The sequence below is a fragment of the Nomascus leucogenys genome, chromosome 22a (assembly GCF_006542625.1).
Source record: "Nomascus leucogenys isolate Asia chromosome 22a, Asia_NLE_v1, whole genome shotgun sequence".
Taxonomy (NCBI): Eukaryota; Metazoa; Chordata; class Mammalia; order Primates; family Hylobatidae; genus Nomascus; species Nomascus leucogenys.
Genome location: NC_044402.1, coordinates 133,974,481 through 133,993,815, shown reverse-complemented (window position 1 = coordinate 133,993,815; position 19,335 = coordinate 133,974,481). Strand labels below are relative to the sequence as shown.

The 19,335-nt window shown below is 45.7% G+C and overlaps 1 protein-coding gene across 3 annotated transcripts in view; it reads right to left on the bottom strand.

The window, feature by feature from the left end:
- DGKD (diacylglycerol kinase delta) overlaps nucleotides 1-19,335 on the bottom strand; it is a 122,551-nt gene that overhangs the window by 34,520 nt on the left and 68,696 nt on the right. For all 3 annotated transcript variants that reach the window (XM_030803613.1, XM_030803612.1, XM_030803614.1), the window contains exons 4-8: nucleotides 3,546-3,650; nucleotides 3,131-3,263; nucleotides 2,104-2,210; nucleotides 1,574-1,699; nucleotides 567-669 (exon numbers count right to left, since the gene is read on the bottom strand). In XM_030803613.1, the coding sequence (XP_030659473.1) occupies nucleotides 567-669; nucleotides 1,574-1,699; nucleotides 2,104-2,210; nucleotides 3,131-3,263; nucleotides 3,546-3,650 (574 nt within the window). The remainder of the gene's footprint in view (nucleotides 1-566; nucleotides 670-1,573; nucleotides 1,700-2,103; nucleotides 2,211-3,130; nucleotides 3,264-3,545; nucleotides 3,651-19,335) is intronic.

Here is a 19,335-nt window from a genome sequence, read left to right as displayed (position 1 = left end):
GTGAGGCCGGGAGCCCCATCCATCTGACCTCATATTCACAAGGCGTCTAAATGCCACCTTTCTGCTGTCTTCTCTTCTTGATCTCCTCTGAGCCATGTACCCCACATCCCCCCTTCCATCAGTACTTGTCAACAGGTGACACCATGTCCCAGCCAGACATGACAGCAGCTACAAGCCAGTGTGCCAGCGTGTGCTAGGCAGAGATGGAGCACAGCTTCAACAGCTCATGACGGAGAAGGCCCCAGACCTGGGTTCCACTCAACAACATCACCTCCACGTCAAGCACCAGGCTTGGGTCTCAGGCCTGTCTAAGCCTGGGTGCCATTCAACAGCATCACCTCCACGTCAAGTGCCAGGCTCAGGTCTCTGGCCCATCTAAGGGCAATGCTGTAGAATCAGGGCGCCGTGTGCCACTCTGTGCAACTCCTCCAGCAACCCCACAGCTGTGCCTGACCTCTTGCTGACATCTCACCAAGATAACCAACTCCAGAGCTGGAGAGGAGAAAGTGCGTGGAGAAGGAAGCATGTGGGCGTGCATGAGAAGGATGAGCATGTGTGGTACCCACCATCGGAGTCGATGCTGTTGAGAGCTGTGGGTGGGATGACTGACACTTTGCACAGGCCAAGTGGGCACTTGGTCAGCAAGGATTCTTTACACGATGTGTGAACCTGAAACAAGAGTCCCCGCATCACCAAAGGTCACTGGCTTCCTTCACACACACCAGAAATCCTCCTGCCCTGTAGCTGATGAGCTGGCCATGGGGGAGGCAGGTGATTTCAGAGCTGGGCTGGCCTGCTCCCATCGGGGGCCCCGGGACCTGGCTTTGCACTTGAGAAGGCCTAACATGGGAACACCAGGCAGAAGCCAGTCAAGGTTCACACCGTGTGAGCTACCGTCCTGTACCCAACCTTTTGGCCCTTTGACCACAGCTACCTCAAACTTTCAGGACAAGGGTGAGGGCTTCTGGGGCCATGTGCCTCTATGTGTCCCCTGTGTCTTGGCTTCCTCCTGGCAGCCAGATGTGCTAGGCAAGTGACTGCAGCAGCCACTTCACAATGACCAACCCAGAAGCAAGTACATGGAGGTTCCCTGAGTCTCTCCCTGGAAGCACATCTCACCACCCAGAGCAACAATGAGACCCAGGACCTGGCAGGAGGCCACTGGGCTGCACCCTTCCACATGGCTGTGCTCACTGTAAACACTGCCCAGAGCCAACGCCGCTCCAAAGGGCCTCTACAGCTTTCCTGCTTCCACACCACAGAGGTGGCCAGCTCAATTGTCCCAGGTGACCCCTCACAACCCAGCTACAGTGCCGTATGATGCGGGGTGACATCTGTCATAACAATACACATCTGCATGTGTCTAAAGGCAGGAATAAATTCAAAAGGAAGAAATACCCCAAAACACAGCTAAGAAGGAGAATGACCCACAGTTCAAAACCCACTCTCAGCCAGAGGGGCCTCTGGGATTAATTTACCAGGATCCAGCAGATCATGTGGAGCCACAAGGCCCGCATGGGCACGACAGCGAGCAGGCCCTCCCCTCCGGCCCGGGCGCAGGGCCCACACTCACCATGGCCTTGCACCAGAGGCAGCGCCAGTCCTGCAGGCGCAGCACACTGCCACAGGTCTTGTCGCACACAGTGCACTTGGCGCTCACAGGTAGGTTTCCTTCCAACCACTGGTGGGGCATTGCGATCTGCAACCAAACAGAGGCATGCACTAGGGACGCTCCCAAGGTTCCACGTCCAGGGCAGCCAGGAGCCCTCAGATGGAAATGCTCGTTGTGAACTCAGCCAAGGCATTCTTCCCAGAACAAGCTCCTTCCCTCATGGCCAGTGAGGGAAGGGAGGGCAGGGCCTGTGAAGTACCATCTACCCACAGCACCTGTCGGAGGTGCAAACAAGACTCACAGAGACAGGATGGAGCTCGGGGGTGCGACAACCACACGGAGACCGCATGTAATTTCCACTGTGCCACCCAATGCCAGTGTGACCATCTCAAATGAAACAGTGGCGGGGAGGGCAGGGAGGAGGCTTGCATGGGGCCATGCAGGTGGGGGACCCTGGCTCAGGGCCCCACGGGTGGTATTTCTTAACATACCCCATCTGCATCTTCAATGATGTCCTTCCCGATCGAGGCCAGTGTGGTCCACTTGCAGTTATTGGTTGCACGCACAGCACAGCGCTTGTGGGCCTTAAATTTGCACACTGTGAGAGAAGGGGCACATGAGCCTACAAGCTGTGTCTGTGCCAGGAGCTTTCCATGCTGAGCAGTGTTGTGAGAACCATCCAGTTCCAGAAAAGTCAAGGAAGGAACCAATGGCACTCCCATTTTATAAGTGAACTATTGTGATACGCTTAGAGGCTGATGGCGGTGGGACCGGCAGTGGCAGGGAAAGCTGGGGATCAGTAAACTTTCTGTAACAGGCCACAGAGTGAGCAGTGGAGACTCTGCAGGTCACAACCAGCTTCCGTCACCACTATTCAACTCTGTCATGTAGCACAAAAGCAGCCAGAGACAATATTTTTTTACGGACACAAATTTGAATTTCATGTAATTTTCATGTGTCACAAAATATGATTCTTCTTTTGATTTTTTCCAATCATTTAAAAATTTAAAAGCCAGTCTGAAGCGTGGGAGCTGTACAAAAACAAGCAGAGGCAGGGTGTGGTCCAGGCTATAGCTAACAAGCCCTGCTCTAGCCCACTGCTTTTGCCACCAGACTGGATGCCCTTGCCCAAACCCTGCAGCCCTGACTTCTAAGTCTGTAACACACTTTCAGTCCATATATGCACAGCCCCGTTTCCCCGGCTGCAGAGTGTGAGACACAGGGGCCGACCACTGTGCCTTCAGTGCCTTTCCCTCTGTGTGCTCTAGGCTTCCCGTTTCTCTTTTTGCCACCCACCACTTCCCTTCTTTTCACTCTGAGCACTATAAAAAATGATTTATCAAGGACTCTTCGGCAGGTAAAATAGACAAGAATGGCATCATAGAAATCGCTGTGCCCTTGACTGACTGCATGGGTGACAATGGCTTATTTATGGTGACTGGGTTTGGATTTCCAAGGCTTTATCAAGTAAAATGCCAGGCCACCTTTCCTGACAGAGTAACAAACGCACATCCGTACCCTCGCAGGACAGCCCGTGCGACGTGACCCCAGACAGAGCCTCACGGCACACATTGCAGTAGGTCGGCCTCGCGTGGGAACAGGCGTACCAATTGTGCATCCCTGAGAAGTGGTCCATGCTGTACTGGGTGGGCTGTAAGAACGAAACCAAGATGGCAAAGATAAGACTTCTCTTTTAAATTGTTAAATGCAGTAACATGGACAAGATTAAACAAAGTATCCAAGAGAGGCGAGGAGGAAGGTTTGTAAGGACAGGTCTGCCGAGAGGACAAGCAATAAGCTTTAACTGTATAAAGAACATGCTAAGAATGTGAGCTCCAGACTGTGGGTCCGCATGTGGGAGACACTCAGACAGCAGACACTGGGGTGAGGGAGGCAACAGGAGGCATTTGGAGAAGGGTATTTTCTTTTTAACCTCAAAGTGCTCCCTGTTCTGCACAGTCTTTAATGCTGCAATCCAATCTTCCATTTCTTTTCTGTTATCAGCACACAAGATGAGCTTCCTGCATGGAGTTATGACCTAGAGAAAGAACAGGTTCAACAGATCCATGAACAAAAGGCAAGTGCTGATAGCTATGAATGCTTTCTTAAAACCGACCTCACATAGACATAAAAATTACTATTTCATTCAGGTATTCACACTGAACCAAAAACAAAAATGGTTATCAAGGATCACTAAAAATTAAAAATAAGAATGTTCTCAAACCAAAAAGACAGTGAAATTTAGTTTTTATATGTTCATCAGCAATCAATTTAAGTGGACATTTATAATTGCTTGCTACTTAGACACAGTAGTAAGCCCCAGGAAATAAAAAAGGAAGTAACAACTGTTGTTTTCCGAACAGTGGAAGACACAGTTGCTGCTGCTCCAGGGAGCCCACAGTGATGGCCAGCATTTGAACAGCTGAGGGAAGTCTGCTCAGCTGTAAGTCTAGAATACCATGAGCATGTATCGCATATAAATGTTCTTGTAGAAAACCTCAATATCAGACTAGGCAGGACCTGAACAACTTGACTGGAAATAAAGTTGTGACCTGGTAATAATCAACAAATGAAAATGATATCCATAATATATAAAGAGTTCTTATCAATCAGTAGAAAAAAATCTTCCTGATATAAAAAAGGCTATGAACTTGCATTTCACACAAGAAATACATCGACATTCTATTTTTATTTTTTTTGTGGGTACGTGGTAGGTATATGTATTTATGGGGCATATGAGACACTCTAATACAGGCACAGAATAATCACAGAGTAAATGGGGTATCCACTGCCTCAAGGATTTATCCTTTCTCTGTGTTATAAACAATCCAAGTATACTCTGAGTTATTTTTAAATGTACAGCAAATTATTAACTGTTGTCACCCCACTGTGCTATCAAATACAGATCTCGTTTATTCTAACTACATTTTTGTACCTATTAACCATCCCCCCAGCCCCACTACCCTTCCCAGCCTCTGGTAACCATCAATCTACTGCCTATCTCCATTAGTTCAACTGTTCTCATTTTTTTTAGCTCCCACAAATAAGAAAGAACATGTGAAGTTTGTCTTTCTGTGCTTGGCTTACTTCACTTAACATAAGTGTCCTCCTGTTCCATCCATGTTGTTGCAAATGACAGGATCTCATTCTTTTTCATGGCTGAATAGTACTCCATGTGTATATGTACCACATTTTCTTTATCCATGTGTCTGCTGATGAACACTTAGGTTGCTTCCAAATCTTGGCTATTGTGAATAGTGCTGCTATAATCACAGGAGTGCAGACATCTCTTCAATACACTGATTTCCTTTCTTTTTGGTATATACCTAGCAGTGGGATTGCTGGATCGCACAGGAATTGTATTTTTGCTTTTTTGAGGAACCTCCAAACTGTTCTCCATAGTGGTTGTACTAATTTACAATCCTACCAGCAGTGTACAGTTCCCTTTTCTCCACATCCTCGCCAGCATTTGTTATTGCCTGTCTTTTGGATAAAAGTCATTGTAACTGGGGTAAGACATTATCTCATTGTAATTTTTATTTGCATTTCTCTGATGATCAATGATATTGAGCACTTTTTCATATACCTACTTGCCATATGTATGTCTTCTTTCAAGAAATGTCTACTTTTCCTATTTTTTAAGTGGATGATTAGATTTTTTCCCTTTTGAATTATTTGAGCTCCCGATTTATTCTGGTTATAATCCCTTGTCAGAGGAATAGTTTGCAATTTTTGTCTTGTTTTGTCTTGTTTTTTTGAGACAGAGCCTCACTCTGTCCCCCAGGCTGGAGTGCAGTGGCACAATCTCGGCTCACTGCAAACTCCGCCTCTTGGGTTCATGCCATTCTCCTGCCTCAGCCTCCTGAGTAGCTGGGACTACAGGCGCCCGCCACCACGCCCAGCTAATTTTTTGTATTTTTAGTAGAGACGAGGTTTCACTGTGTTAGCCAGGATGGTCACGATCTCCTGACCTTGTGATCCGCCCACCTTGGCCTCCCAAAGTGCTGGGATTACAGGCGTGAGCAACCACGCCCGGCTAATTTTTTGTATTTTTAATAGAGACGAGGTTTCACCGTGTTAGCCAGGATGGTCACAATCTCCTGACCTTGTGATCCGCCCACCTTGGCCTCCCAAAGTGCTGGGATTACAGGCGTGAGCCACCGCGCCTGGCAGTTTGCAAATATTTTCTCCCATTCTGTGGGCTGTCTCCTCACTTTGTTGACTGTTTCCTTTGCTGTGCAGGAACTTTTTAACTTGTTAAAAAGAGGAGCTTTTTTCACTGCTTTTTTCCTGCATTGCTAATGCAGGAGCTTTAACCATTTGTCCACTTTTTGCTTTGGTTGCCTGTGCTTGTGGGAATTACTCAAGAAACCTTTGCCCAGTCCAGCGTCCTAGAAAGTTTCCCCAATGTTTTCAGTTTCATAGTTCGAGGTCTTAAAGTCTTTAATCCATTTTGATTTGATATTTGCATATGGCAAGAAATAGGAGTCTAGTTTCATTCTTCTGCATATGGATAACCAGTTTTCCCAGCACCATTTATTGAAGAGACTGTTCTTTCCTCAGTATATGTTCTTGGTATGTTTGTCAAAAATGTGTTCACTGTGGATGTATGAATTTATTTCTGGGTTCTCTATTCTATTCCATTGTTCTGTGTCTGTTTTTATGCCAGCACCACGCCTTTTGGGTTAGTACAGCTCTGTAGTATAATGTGAAGTCAGAAAATGTGATTCCTCCAATTTTTCATCAGGAGAATTTTGGCTATTCTGGGTCTTTTGGCTATTCTGGATCCATATAAATTTTAGAATTATTTTTTCCATTTCTGTGAAGAATGTCATTGGTATTTTAATAGGAATTGCACTGAATCTGTAGATTGCTTTGGGTAATACGAACATTTTCACAATGTTGATTCTTCCAGTCCATGAACGCGGAGTATCTTTCCATTTTTTGTGTGTTCTCTTCCATTTCTTGCATCAATGTTTTGTAGTATTCATTGTAGAAATCTCTCACTTCTTCAGTTAATTCCTAGGTATTTTATTTGCAACTACTATAAATGGCATTACTTTCTTGATTTCCATATTGTGCACTGTTGGTACATACAGAAATGCTACTGAGTTTTGCATATTGATTTTGGATCCTGCAACTCTACTGAATTTTATCAGTTTTAATAGTTTTTTTTTGGTGGGGTCTTTAGGTTTTTCCAAATATAAGATCACATCATCTGCAAGCAAGCATAATTTGACTTCTTCCTTTCCAATTTGGATGCCCTTTATTTCTTTTTTTGTTGTTGTTTGATTGCTCTAGCTTGGACTTCCTCACAGAAGAAATACAAAATGGATAATAAGCAAGTAAAAAGCTGCTTAATCATTCTAGTCATCAGAGAATGCAAATGAAAATAGCAATCTATTTTTTGCCCATGGGATTGGCAAAGTTTTAAAAGATGACTATCCAGTACTGACAAACGTGGGGGAAAAAGAGTTCTCCTCAAGTACTGACAGGAGGTAAACAGGATATAAACTTTTTAGAGAAAAAATTGATAGTGTATATCAAAATTTTCAAGGGTCATAACCTTTTACTTAATTTTGTTTTATAATGATTATATTACACCGATGGAGTTCCAAAGTCAAATCTACAGACAAGGTAGATTCAGAAATGTAGCTTTTATATCTCTCCCCTCTATCTTGGTTCCCATAGGTTGCTTTACCAAAAAAAAAAAAAAGAGAGAGAGAGAGGGAGAAAGAGAGAAAGTACAGTTTCTCCTTCCATTTTTAAGATACATGCAAACATGTATATCATATTGTCCCCTTTGTCAACAGTAGCATGGACACTTTTCTCCACCTTTGCCTTTCCATTTAATTACATATCCCGGCCATCACTCCTTAGCAATATCCAGGGCTTCCTCATTCTTTCAGCAGTGGCACAGTACTCCACTGTATAGGACTCAGCCAGCGCCCTATGAATGGGAATTCTGTGCTGTTTAAAATTCTTTTGCTATTCCTCATAGTGTTGCCACGAATTATCTTTACAAGGATCTTTTCCTGTTTTTACCAGTGTATCTCTGGGGTAAATTCCTAGAAGTAGAATTGTCCTGACAAAGAGTAAATGCACATGTAATTTTGCTAGCTATTGCCAAATTATTACCACAGGGGTTGTACCATTTTGCATTCTTACCAACAGTGTTAGGAAAATGCTTGCTTCCCCATGGATTCGAAAACAAAATATGTTATTTAACTTTTAGATTTCAGCACATCTCATAGCTTTAATTTACATTAAGAAGACCCAATTTAGGAATACCCAATTTAAATTATTAAATGACCACGTTTCTGGTTCAGAAACCGTAGAAAGTGCTTTACAGGGAGATTCTCCAGTGACTAAGTTTCACCGCAGAGGAGAAAAATGGAACTGGGTCACCAGTGCATGGTTCGCATCTTCTTCCACATATCCTGGGTTGGTGGGAGAACACCTGGGGCCAGGTTGGGTGTGGGAAGCAGCAGAGCTGGGAGAGAGTGAGGGCAAAGGAGAGATAGCAAAGACAGGCCCGGAGGGGCCGTGTGCCTTCTGCCCTGCTGCTGTTCAAGCTTGAGAGCACCATAAACAGCCCCTCTCCCTCCAGAGGACACCCCCTGGCTCAGCAGATGCTTGCCAGGTGTCTCCTCTAGACTGGGAATTCTGAGAACATGGTGAGCAAAGCTCCTCCCCTCACAGAACTCACAGTGGGGAGAGGCAGGCAGATAATTATTTCCCACACTGACTCAGCCATGAAGACAACAAAGTGGGCCCTGAGAGTGGGACTCAGGCAGTCTCTGGACAGCCACTCAGGGACGGTCATGGGAAACCAGGAGCTGCCAAGGCCGAGTGGGTGCATCAGTCGTCGGCACCATCCCCGTCTACCTATCAAGTCTGAGCACACGTCCCTAACTGTTCACCCTGGGTGAGTTTTAATATTTGAACACTTTTGTCAGCATAGTAAATATAGCAAGAGAAAGATAATATACCTTATTTTGCATAACTTGGGGATTATATTAGGAGTCATGCAACAGGATATTTATAGAAGACAACAAGGAGATGTTTTAGGTCCTGAGTCTACTACTCCCACGGCAGCCTTTACGAGCTGAAGTGCCAACTATGCTCCAGAACTCAGCCACAGCGTTTGAGAAGACGGATCTTTGGGCCCACCTGACCCACACACTGAAGGAGAGGGTGTACTAGAATTGCTTTGTGGGTATTGGGCACTACTAGGCAGCAAATTATAGACAAAAGCATTAGGTTTAAAGACAGTGAGTTAATGATACAAGTGACCAATGGCATCATTGCCTTCACCTGTGCTATCGTTTGCAGCCAATAAACACTGAGCAACAGATAAATGTCAGAGAACCTGGGTTTTGGCTTCTGAGGAAAAAACAGAACAGCAACAACAACAAAAAAAAACTCTTATTTGTGCCTGTTCTGTTGTGAAGAAGCCTGAGACAGACCCAGATCTGAATCCTACCCTGGCCACTGATAAATTTGGGAAATGGGGGCAGACCTTCTTTGCTTCTCATCAAGAAAGGTGATGCTAGAAGCAACCTGCAGGGCTGTGGTGGGACTGAACAGGACCAAATGTGCACAGGGACTGGCACATTCCCTGAGTCTGAAGCCCTTGCTAGCTGTGTAACTTAGAGCAGGTGCTTCTCCGCCCTGTGCCTCCACTGCCCTATCTGAAAACTGGAGCTATTAAGAGCAGTCTCACATCCTAGCCTTGTTGTTGTGAGGTGCCAGTTGGTACAACCTGATAATGTTCTGGGCACTGTCACTATCAGTGCTACCTCGGGGTCGAAGCCCTCAGCTTTGATGTCATCATTTGACACTGCTGAGACCCCTTTCCCACATGGGCATCTTTCTTGAGACTGCTCTGGTGTCAATGGTCCACTCTCCCAAACCACAAGAAATGTCACAGGAGAGTCCCACCGAGTAAGTCAGAATCCATCCTTCTTAGCTGCCCACAGAGGGGACACAACGGGGCCTGCCTTCTCTATGTCAGTCCCCAGCTACACACAGGAGATTTGCCATGACTCACACTTCCATGCCATGCCTCCATCTTCTCAGCACACCCCTCCTAGTGAGCTCCAGCCCCCACACCAGCCAGCAGGCACCCCTTAGGCAAGGGCCTGCCTCCTCCTCCTCTGGCTCCCCTCCTACTCCTGCTCCCCTAACACCAGCCACAGCCCAACCCCTGGTAGGTGAGGGTGAGTCTCTTCGGGAGACTGATTCTGGGGGATGTTCTGAGCAGCACTTCCTATTCAATCCCTTGAATTGGGAGACAGCGTGGGTAGGAAGGACCCAGGCGAGAAAGCAGGGGCTAGATACGGGCCCTCAGGCTATGCCTTCCTGGCTGCTCACCCCACCCACCAGGGCAGGTGGCAGGCTGCAGGGAGATGCTCTAATGAATACTAAGAGCGTCCCTATGTCTGGACTGCAGCCAGTATCATAACTACTGGCAACCAAGGAATGGTGTAAAAAAGCTGAAACTATCTCCAAAATCCAGCCTTCACAAAGAAAAGACTTTGGAGACTAAACGATGGCTCATATTTTTCAAGCAAATGTATAAAGTAAGAAACGGTTCACACCCCTGAATCAACTTAAAAGATAATTGCAGATCAGAAGCAGGGCAATAAGGCTGGGCGCAGTGGCTCACGCCTGTAATCTCAGCACTTTGAGAGGCCGAGGCAGGTAGATCACTTGAGGTTAGGAGTTCCGAGACCAGCCTGGCCAACATGGTAAAACCCCATCTCTAACTAAAAATACAAAAAATAGCTGGACGTGGTGGCGTGCACCTGTAATCCCAGCTACTTGGGAGGCTGAGTTGGGAGGATCGCTTGAACCTGGGAGGTAGAGGTTGCAGTGAGCCAAGACTGCACCACTGCACTCCAGCCTGGGCGACAGAGTGAGACCCTGTCTCCAAAAAAAAAAAAAAAAAAAAAAAAAAGGGGGGGGGCAATAAACTGAACTCGATAGGACAAATAAATGACATCCCAGGGATTCAAAAGGCCAGGCTACAGGACGTCCCACCAAGAGAAGGAGCAGAACTGCATCAGAGGTGACTGCATGGAAACCTACACACTGGAGAGAGAAAATATCTTCAGATCTTGATGCTTGATGACTGGAGAAAGAAACGTGATGTCACAGAGGAGGAGAGGATAAAATGGTGAATGCATGTCTCACAGAATCCTGAGGCAGGCTAGAACAGCCATAGACAGATGTGAATTTTTACACACCTGCTGGAATTCTCTTGAAGGTAACAGAACTCAAAAATCAGTAACAGCAGACAAACTAATAGTAAAATGGACGAAAGACTTGAATAGTTATTTCACAAACGGCCAATAAAGCACCTGACCTGGTGCTCAATTTGATTAGTCATCAGGGAAGTACAAATTAAAGCCACAAGGTGATATACATCTCTCACAATGGCTGAGCCAAAATATTATCAAGTGCTGGTGACAGTGCAATTTGGTGCAACTACTTCAGAAAACAGCTGAACTCATATATACCCTGTGACTCAGCAATTCCACCCACACATCCCACAGAAATGCGAACGCATACCTTCCTCCTCAAGGCATAAGAATGTTCACAGCATCACTACTCTAAACAGGCCTACAGTGAATACACTGTAGTATACTCATACATTGGGAGACAAGCAACAATGTAATGAATCTTACAACAGCGAAAGAAATACGCCTGACACAAGACAACATATACTCTGTGTAATTTCCTTATGCATTACATAAAGTTAAAAAAACAGACATAACTAATCTATGGTATTAGATACTAGCTTCTCCTAGCAGCTGCTTTGACAGGAGGGGCACACAAGAGGGTTTCCGGGGGCTGCAATGTTCTCCGTGGTCGGGAACATGCATCAAGCTGTACGTCTGTAACGAGTACACTCTTCCATGTGAATGCTGCACCTCAGTCAAAAAGGATACAGAACTTGGAATTTCTCAAAAACACATAACCACATAACTCAAAAGAAAAGTGTGCAGAGCTGCCCAGACTCCTGCACAAAATCTGGTTAGAACATAACTGTACAAGAGACAGGGAGAGAAAGGTGGAAGCATGAATATGAATATGAAATATGAAGCATGAATATGAGAGTCTGGCAGCACTATGTTAACACAGTGTTAGAAATGGATTTTCAATGTTTATGAAAAAACGCTGTCTTATAAGGCAAATGCAAGTTAAAATTAGGAGATCCCATTTTTTAACCTACCAGATTCACAGAGATCAAATGTTTTATAATATGGTCTACTGATTCTCATACGCTGGGGCAAAAATTAATACAACCTCTATGGAAACCATTTGGTAAAATCCGTCAGACTTGAAAATATACACCTGTGTCTCATCAACCATGCTTCTATAAATTTATCCTCTCCTGTATCAACATGAGAAATCACATACTGTATATACAAGGTTATTTGTGGCGACATTCACTATAAAGACAAAATATTTGAAACCAAACAAATATTGATCAATATAAGGGTGGTAGAGACTGGCTACAGTAATGACAGTACATTCATATAATAGAAAACTATGCAGCCACTAAAACGCCTGAAGCTACTCTACATGTTCTTATATGGAACAACCTCTAAGACACACTGTTAATAGATAAAAGCCAATTGCAGGAAGAGTATGGGTACAGAGAAAACAAATAGTCACCTAACTGAGAGACCTAGGACGGAAAAACCAACTTAATACTTAGTCACCTCTGTAACTGACAAAGAGAGGAACCCTCCTTGGAGTACTGACCACTGGGGAAAAACAAAACCACTTCAATATATCATTTATGCCTTAAGATCTTCATGAAAATGGCCATACTGCCCAAGGTAATTTATAGATTCAATGCCATCCCCATCAAGCTACCAATGACTTTCTTCACAGAATTGGAAAAAACTACTTTAAAGTTCATATGGAACCAAAAAAGAGCCCGCATCGCCAAGTCAATCCTAAGCCAAAAGAACAAAGCTGGAGGCATCACGCTACCTGACTTTAAACTATACTACAAGGCTACAGTAACCAAAACAGCATGGTACTGGTACCACAACAGAGACATAGATCAATGGAACAGAACAGAGCCCTCAGAAATGATGCCGCATAGCTACAACTATCTGATCTTTGACAAACCTGACAAAAACAAGAAATGGGGAAAGGATTCCCTATTTAATAAATGGTGCTGGGAAAACTGGCTAGCCATATGTAAAAAGCTGCAACTGGATCCCTTCCTTACACCTTATACAAAAATTAATTCAAGATGGATTAAAGACTTATATGTTAGACCTAAAACCATTAAAATCCTACAAGAAAACCTAGGCAATACCATTCAGGACATAGGCGTGGGCAAGGACTTCATGTCTAAAACACCAAAAGCAATGGCAACAAAAGCCAAAATCGACAAATGGGATCTCATTAAACTAAAGAGCTTCTGCACAGCAAAAGAAACTATCATCAGAATGAACAGGCAACCTACAGAATGGGAGAAAATTTTTGCAACCTACTCATCTGACAAAGGGCTAATATCCAAAATCTACAATGAACTCAAACAAATTTACAAGAAAAAAACAAACAACCCCATCAAAAAGTGGGCAGAGGACATGAACAGACACTTCTCAAAAGAAGACATTTATGCAGCCAGAAAACACATGAAGAAATGCTCATCATCACTGGCCATCAGAGAAATGCAAATCAAAACCACAGTGAGATACCATCTCACACCAGTTAGAATGGCCATCATTAAAAAATCAGGAAACAACAGGTGCTGGAGAGGATGTGGAGAAATAGGAACACTTTTACACTGTTGGTGGGACTGTAAACTAGTTCAACCATTGTGGAAGTCAGTGTGGCGATTCCTCAGGGATTTCAAACTAGAAATACCATTTGACCCAGCCATCCCATTACTGGGTATATACCCAAAGGACTATAAATCATGCTGCTATAAAGACACATGCACACGTATGTTTATTGCGGCACTATTCACAATAGCAAAGAGTTGGAACCAACCCAAATGTCCAACAACGATAGACTGGATTAAGAAAATGTGGCACATATACACCATGGAATACTATGCAGCCATAAAAAATGATGAGTTCATGTCCTTTGTACGGACATGGATGAAACTGGAAAACATCATTCTCAGTAAACTATCGCAAGGACAAAAAACCAAACACCGCATGTTCTCACTCATAGGTGGGAATTGAACAATGAGAACTCATGGACACAGGAAGGGGAACATCACACTCCGGGGACTGTTGTGGGGTGGGGGGAGGGGGGAGGGACAGCATTAGGAGATACACCTAATGCTAAATGATTTCGTACCACGTGCATGTGTTGCCAATCCAAAAATGAGCTATTAAAAAAGAATAAAGTCGGCCGGGCGCGGTGGCTCACGCCTGTAATCCCAGCACTTTGGGAGGCTGAGGTGGGCGGATCATGAGGTCAGGAGATGGAGACCATCCTGGCTAACACAGTGAAACCCTGTCTCTACTAAAAATACAAAAAAATTAGCCGGGTGGGGTGGCGGGCACCTGTGGTCCCAGCTACTCAGGAGGCTGAGGCAGGAGAATGGCGTGAACCTGGCAGGTGGAATTTGCAGTGAGACGAGATTACGCCACTGCACTCCAGCCTGGGTGACAGAGTGTGACTCCATTTTAAAAATAAATAAATAAATAAAAATAAAGTCTTACGTTTATATGTTAAGGAAAAAAAAAGCTTTAAAATTCTATTTGAAAGAACAACTTTGGCTTCTATTCTTGATTCAAGTACATGATCTTCCAAGATAAATGAGAAAATACCTTGCTACTCCAAATGAGTTGCCAAGCCAGACAAAATGTCCTCCCATGTCCTGGGAAGAATTAGCCCAGAGGGTTATTAAACCGCAGGGAGTGATCTCTGAGAAATCATGGTGAAAAAGGAGACATACTGGAGACATGCAGACATGATTTCTCAAATGGAAAAGAGGGTAGACTCTGGCTTACACACACACGGCAGCTGATAGAACAAGGGGCAGTTTGGCTAACATGGGCGAGGTGCAAAGAATGTCTCTGCAATCCACCGGGTGTTTTCCAGATTATCTGCTCCATTCAGCTTCTCCACAACCTGACAAACCTGGCTGAGGGGCCTGCTCACAGTCCCACAGCAAATGAGCTGATGTGGCCAGGACACCAGGCAGGGGGGCTCCAGGAGGAGCCCTGGACCTCCATCCCGCAGCCTCTCCTCATCTGGGTGGTGCCTCACACCAGGGCCAGTGGGCAGGAGGCAGGGAAGCAACTGGCACTCATCACGAGCTCTCCCAAGCTCACCCAGTACAAGCGGTGTCTGGCACATTTCATTTCCGTTTTGGCAGGGTGACTGGCTTAGAGGATCAGCACAAGGACGATATCAACATCTCATTAAGTCAACTGACTAGTTGCCCCTCCCACTCTGACCAGGTTTCCCAAGAGTTCAAAACAGAAGGTGGAGAAATAAGATCTGGAGGATAATGACAAAGGCAGTTCACTGATTCACATCAGGCTGAATCACAGCACCCAAATGGCCATGTCCTTTCTAACCATTTCTAACCATGAATTTGGACATGCAGGGATTTGGACGTGGATCTCATTCATAAATGACACTTTAAATGACAAAAAAGATCAAGGTCCAGCAAACTGTGTCACGCTGAAACCACAGGCCAAACCAAAAGGGCCTAAGAGTAATTAATGTGAGGCCCAGGGACCACAATGGTCCAACAGTCATGACGAGCGAGCAGGGAGGGGTAGAGGCACAACATTCTGTCTGGACCCCCTCTTCGCTTTTCACAGGTCCAAATTCAGAGGACAGGGAGGTACTTTTCCCCACTCCTCTCACTGAGAACTTAAAACCATGGGCATTAGAAAATCATCACAAAAAGACCCTGAAAGGTAGAGAGAAGATGGCAGCCTGACAAGGGTCTTGTCCGAAGGGATGACACTGTGGTGGCCCTCTGGGTTTTCTTTTTACCTGGTATACCCCAGACTTGGAGCTAAAGAAGCAGCAGCCGAAAACAGTGATGGATACTGGGTGGTGGGTGGAAAGCCCCAACAAAAGCCTGCTCTTCCAGGCCAAGGATCCAGGAAGGGGGCAGTCAGACAAGACAGAAATTGACAATGGCAGTAACACCCACCTTACTCCAGCCAGTGCCACAAGAAAAAACCATGCCCACTCCACTCCCAGGCCATAGCTAGACACTCCAGCACTCGCCTAACAGAGAATCCAGGAGGGCCAAGCAGAGAGCCGGGATGTCTCCTGCACCACCTGGAAATGAGTCCTCACCCCCAACAGCACAAGAGGATATGCAAGCAGCAAATAAGCACACAGAAGATACTCAACATCCTTAGCCATCAGAGAAACACACTGAAACCACAACCAGAGAGCCCTATGCACCTATCATGACGGCTACAACAGAAACCAGTGCCAATACCACCTGCTGGAGAGAATGTGGAGAAAGTGGATCTTACTGTTGGGTGGGATGTAAAACGTTACGGCCGCTCTGCAAAACGGTTTGGCAGTTTCTTAAAAAAACCAAGCATGCAACTGGCATATGACCCAGCAATTACACTCTTCAGCATTTATCCCAGAGAAATGGAGATTCATGTTTGCACAGAAACCTGCCCAGGAATGTTTACAGCAGCTTTATTCATGATCACCAAAAGCTAGAAACTATTTGGATGCCCTTCAGCAGGTGAATGATTAACAAACTGTGGCACACCCGTGGAATACTACTCAGTAATAAAAAGGAACAAGCACTGATAAGACTCAACAACCTCGATGAGGCTCCAGGGAATTACGCTGAGTGAAAAATCCAACCCCAAAGGTTACATACTATAAGATTCCATTTATATCACGTCTTGAAAAGACCAAATCATAGAAATGGAGACCAGATGAGTGTTTGCCAGGGGTTACAGAGGGACATGCATGAAGCTGTAAAAGGGCACAAGGAAGATCCTTGTGGCTTGAAGGCTACCAATCTCCACTGTAACGAGGTTAGTATCTTGGGTGTGACATTGTACTGGAGTTGTGCAAGAGGTTACCACTACATGAAACTGGGTAAAAGGTACAAAGAATCTCAAAATAAAAGCTTTAATTAAAAATAAGTAACCACCATCAACAATATTTAAGTTTAAACTGGGAAAACCAAGGAGTAACTCTAGAACAATGCTGTGTTTCTGAAGGACAAGGGCGTATGTGGGCAGTGCAAGTTTAAAGTGTAATCTTATCTAAAGTCCTGTATTTGTAGTTAGTGCAACCCATGAAACATCTGATGCCAAGAAAATATTATGTGGACACAGCCGACACACCTTCGGTACTCATTCTCAAAGAAAAGGACTGGGTCCTCTATGTCACAAGGGGTGCGTAGAAATGCCAGCTGCCCTACCTGTCCCTGCGCCTGAGTCCAAGCACACACAGGAGTGTCATGGACCACGCCCTCTGGTTGAGCTGCTCATTTTGCTATCGGCTCTGACACGTGGCCTGGGTACTTGAGCCCGCACAAGGCAGGGCCCTGGAAACGGAAGGTTTCATTTCTAAACACAACAGTGCTTGAGGAATCAGTGGAGCTATGTAACCTGAGGAGCTCAACCATGAAGGGAGGATGTCAGAACCGCAGGCTCCTGCCCTCAAACAGTAGTGCACTTCCCGGGTGAGGCGGGCCAGCCCAGCACCCACTACTGCAATACCAATGTATGCTCTGGGAGTGGCTGAGATAGTGCCAAGACAAGGCCCCAAAAGGAGCTGCCTCTGCAGCCCCACAGCCCGCTGGCCACGCCCCTCACTTAGGTCACTTAGGGGGCCTCGAGGTCCTTCTGCCACTGCCTCCCAGAGACCGGTGACTGCTCCATCCCCCCAACCTCCCAAGTCAGAAACTGCTCCCTCAACTTCACCTCCTCTCTTGTGCTATCTTCATCATTGGGCTCCAAATTCTTTCTTTCTTCCTCAGAAATAAATTCAGGCAGTCTTTCACTTCAGCAAACAGAAAAGATTCCTCCTCCTGTGGAGGTTACCTTTGAATGCAGGCAGTAAATAAAGACTTATTAAAGAAGTGAATTACACAGCATGGAGAGTAGTAGCTGGTGACAAGTGCTATGGAAAAACGGGAGACCAGAAAAGACAGGTATGGGGGCCAGGGGACTCCACAGCAAAAACGGGGAGGAAGCGAGGAAGGAGCCAGAGACCAGGAGGAAGCAAGGAAGGAGGTGGGAAGGGCTGAGCAGAAGCAGGCGCGTGGCGCGTGGCTGGGGCTGGCATCAGGAAGGGGGCCAGGGGCCAACCTGCAAGCATCAGGGCCACAGAGGGCCATGCAGGTGTAAGAACTTTGGCTTTTACTCCACATAAAATAAGAAGCCACACAAGCTCAAGTTTTGAAAGCATCATTCTGGTTGCTTTACTGAAAGCTGACAGTAAGATGCAGGAAAGAGGTCAGGAAACCTTTTGGGAGGCTCCTCAGTAACCCCATCACGAGATGACGGTGAGGAGAGTGGGTGGGCTCTGGATGTGCTCTGAGGACAAGAGACGGGACGGGGTGAGACAGAGAGGAGTCCACAGTGACCTTCGAGCAGCTGGCCAGGTGTTGCTCCCAACCCAGGAAGAGGATGCTGTGGGTGGAAGCAAGCTTTACGGCTGGGGTGGCGGCAGGGCTGGCAGGTCCGTGTGGACATGCTGAGGGCATGGTGTCGATTAAAGTCTCAGCAATGTCCAGTGTCTTATCTCACACATGGGGTCTTCATCTTGCCATCAGTTTGGTATGTTAAAGAAGAAAAACTTAAAAGACACTATAGAAATGAGATCGCTCCTACATGACCACAGCTGCTGATAGTTCTGGAGGTAATTTGACAATCACTAGTCAAGCTGAAGATGCACACACCTGGCAATTCTATCCTTAGAAACTCATTCTAGAGAAACTCTTGCCCGTGTGCCAAGAAGACGAGGATAAGCACATTCACAGCAGCACTATTGATCACAGGCAATCTGGGAAAGTGGACGTCCACAACAGGATGTCTTAGGTACCGGAACACTACAGAGGCCACGAAAACCAGCACCGTGGGCCTCAACTCGGGCCGCGCCTGTCAGGAGCTCTGTGGTTCATGCCTCATTCCCCAGATATTCTGATTTAACTCCAGGAATCAGGAATCAGTTGTTTAAACCTTGAACCATTTAACTAAAGCTAGATGTAGCCACAGGGATAAATCCAGGAAGCGTAATGCTGTGGCTGTCCAGTCTGATAACATTTATTCGACATTTCAGAACCAGTTCAACAATGCTATATACTGTTTATGCCTACACATACTTAACAAAAAAGTACACAAATATGAAAACAAATGACAAACACCAAAGTTAGGATGGAGGCAACCCCCGGGGAAGGGGGAGCAGGAAGAAATGAGGATAGGAAAGAGAATTCCAAGTGCCTCTGTTATATCTATTATGTTTATTTCTCAGGCTGGAAGTAGTCATAGCTGGGTTCATGTGTTACTTTTTGAATGTTTTAAATGTTTTGGCACAAAAATATGCTAACATGCCCAAGCCAGAACTAGAGACACACACAATATAGCCATGCCCTATATTTGTAGTTTAGCCATACAGAAGGTTAATAGGTCAGCCTGAAACCATGCCAGTAGCCAGACTCTGCTGAGGGAACTGGGGGAGGAGAATCTCCTGAGCGCCTGAGCCTGGAATTCACTCCTTTACCATCC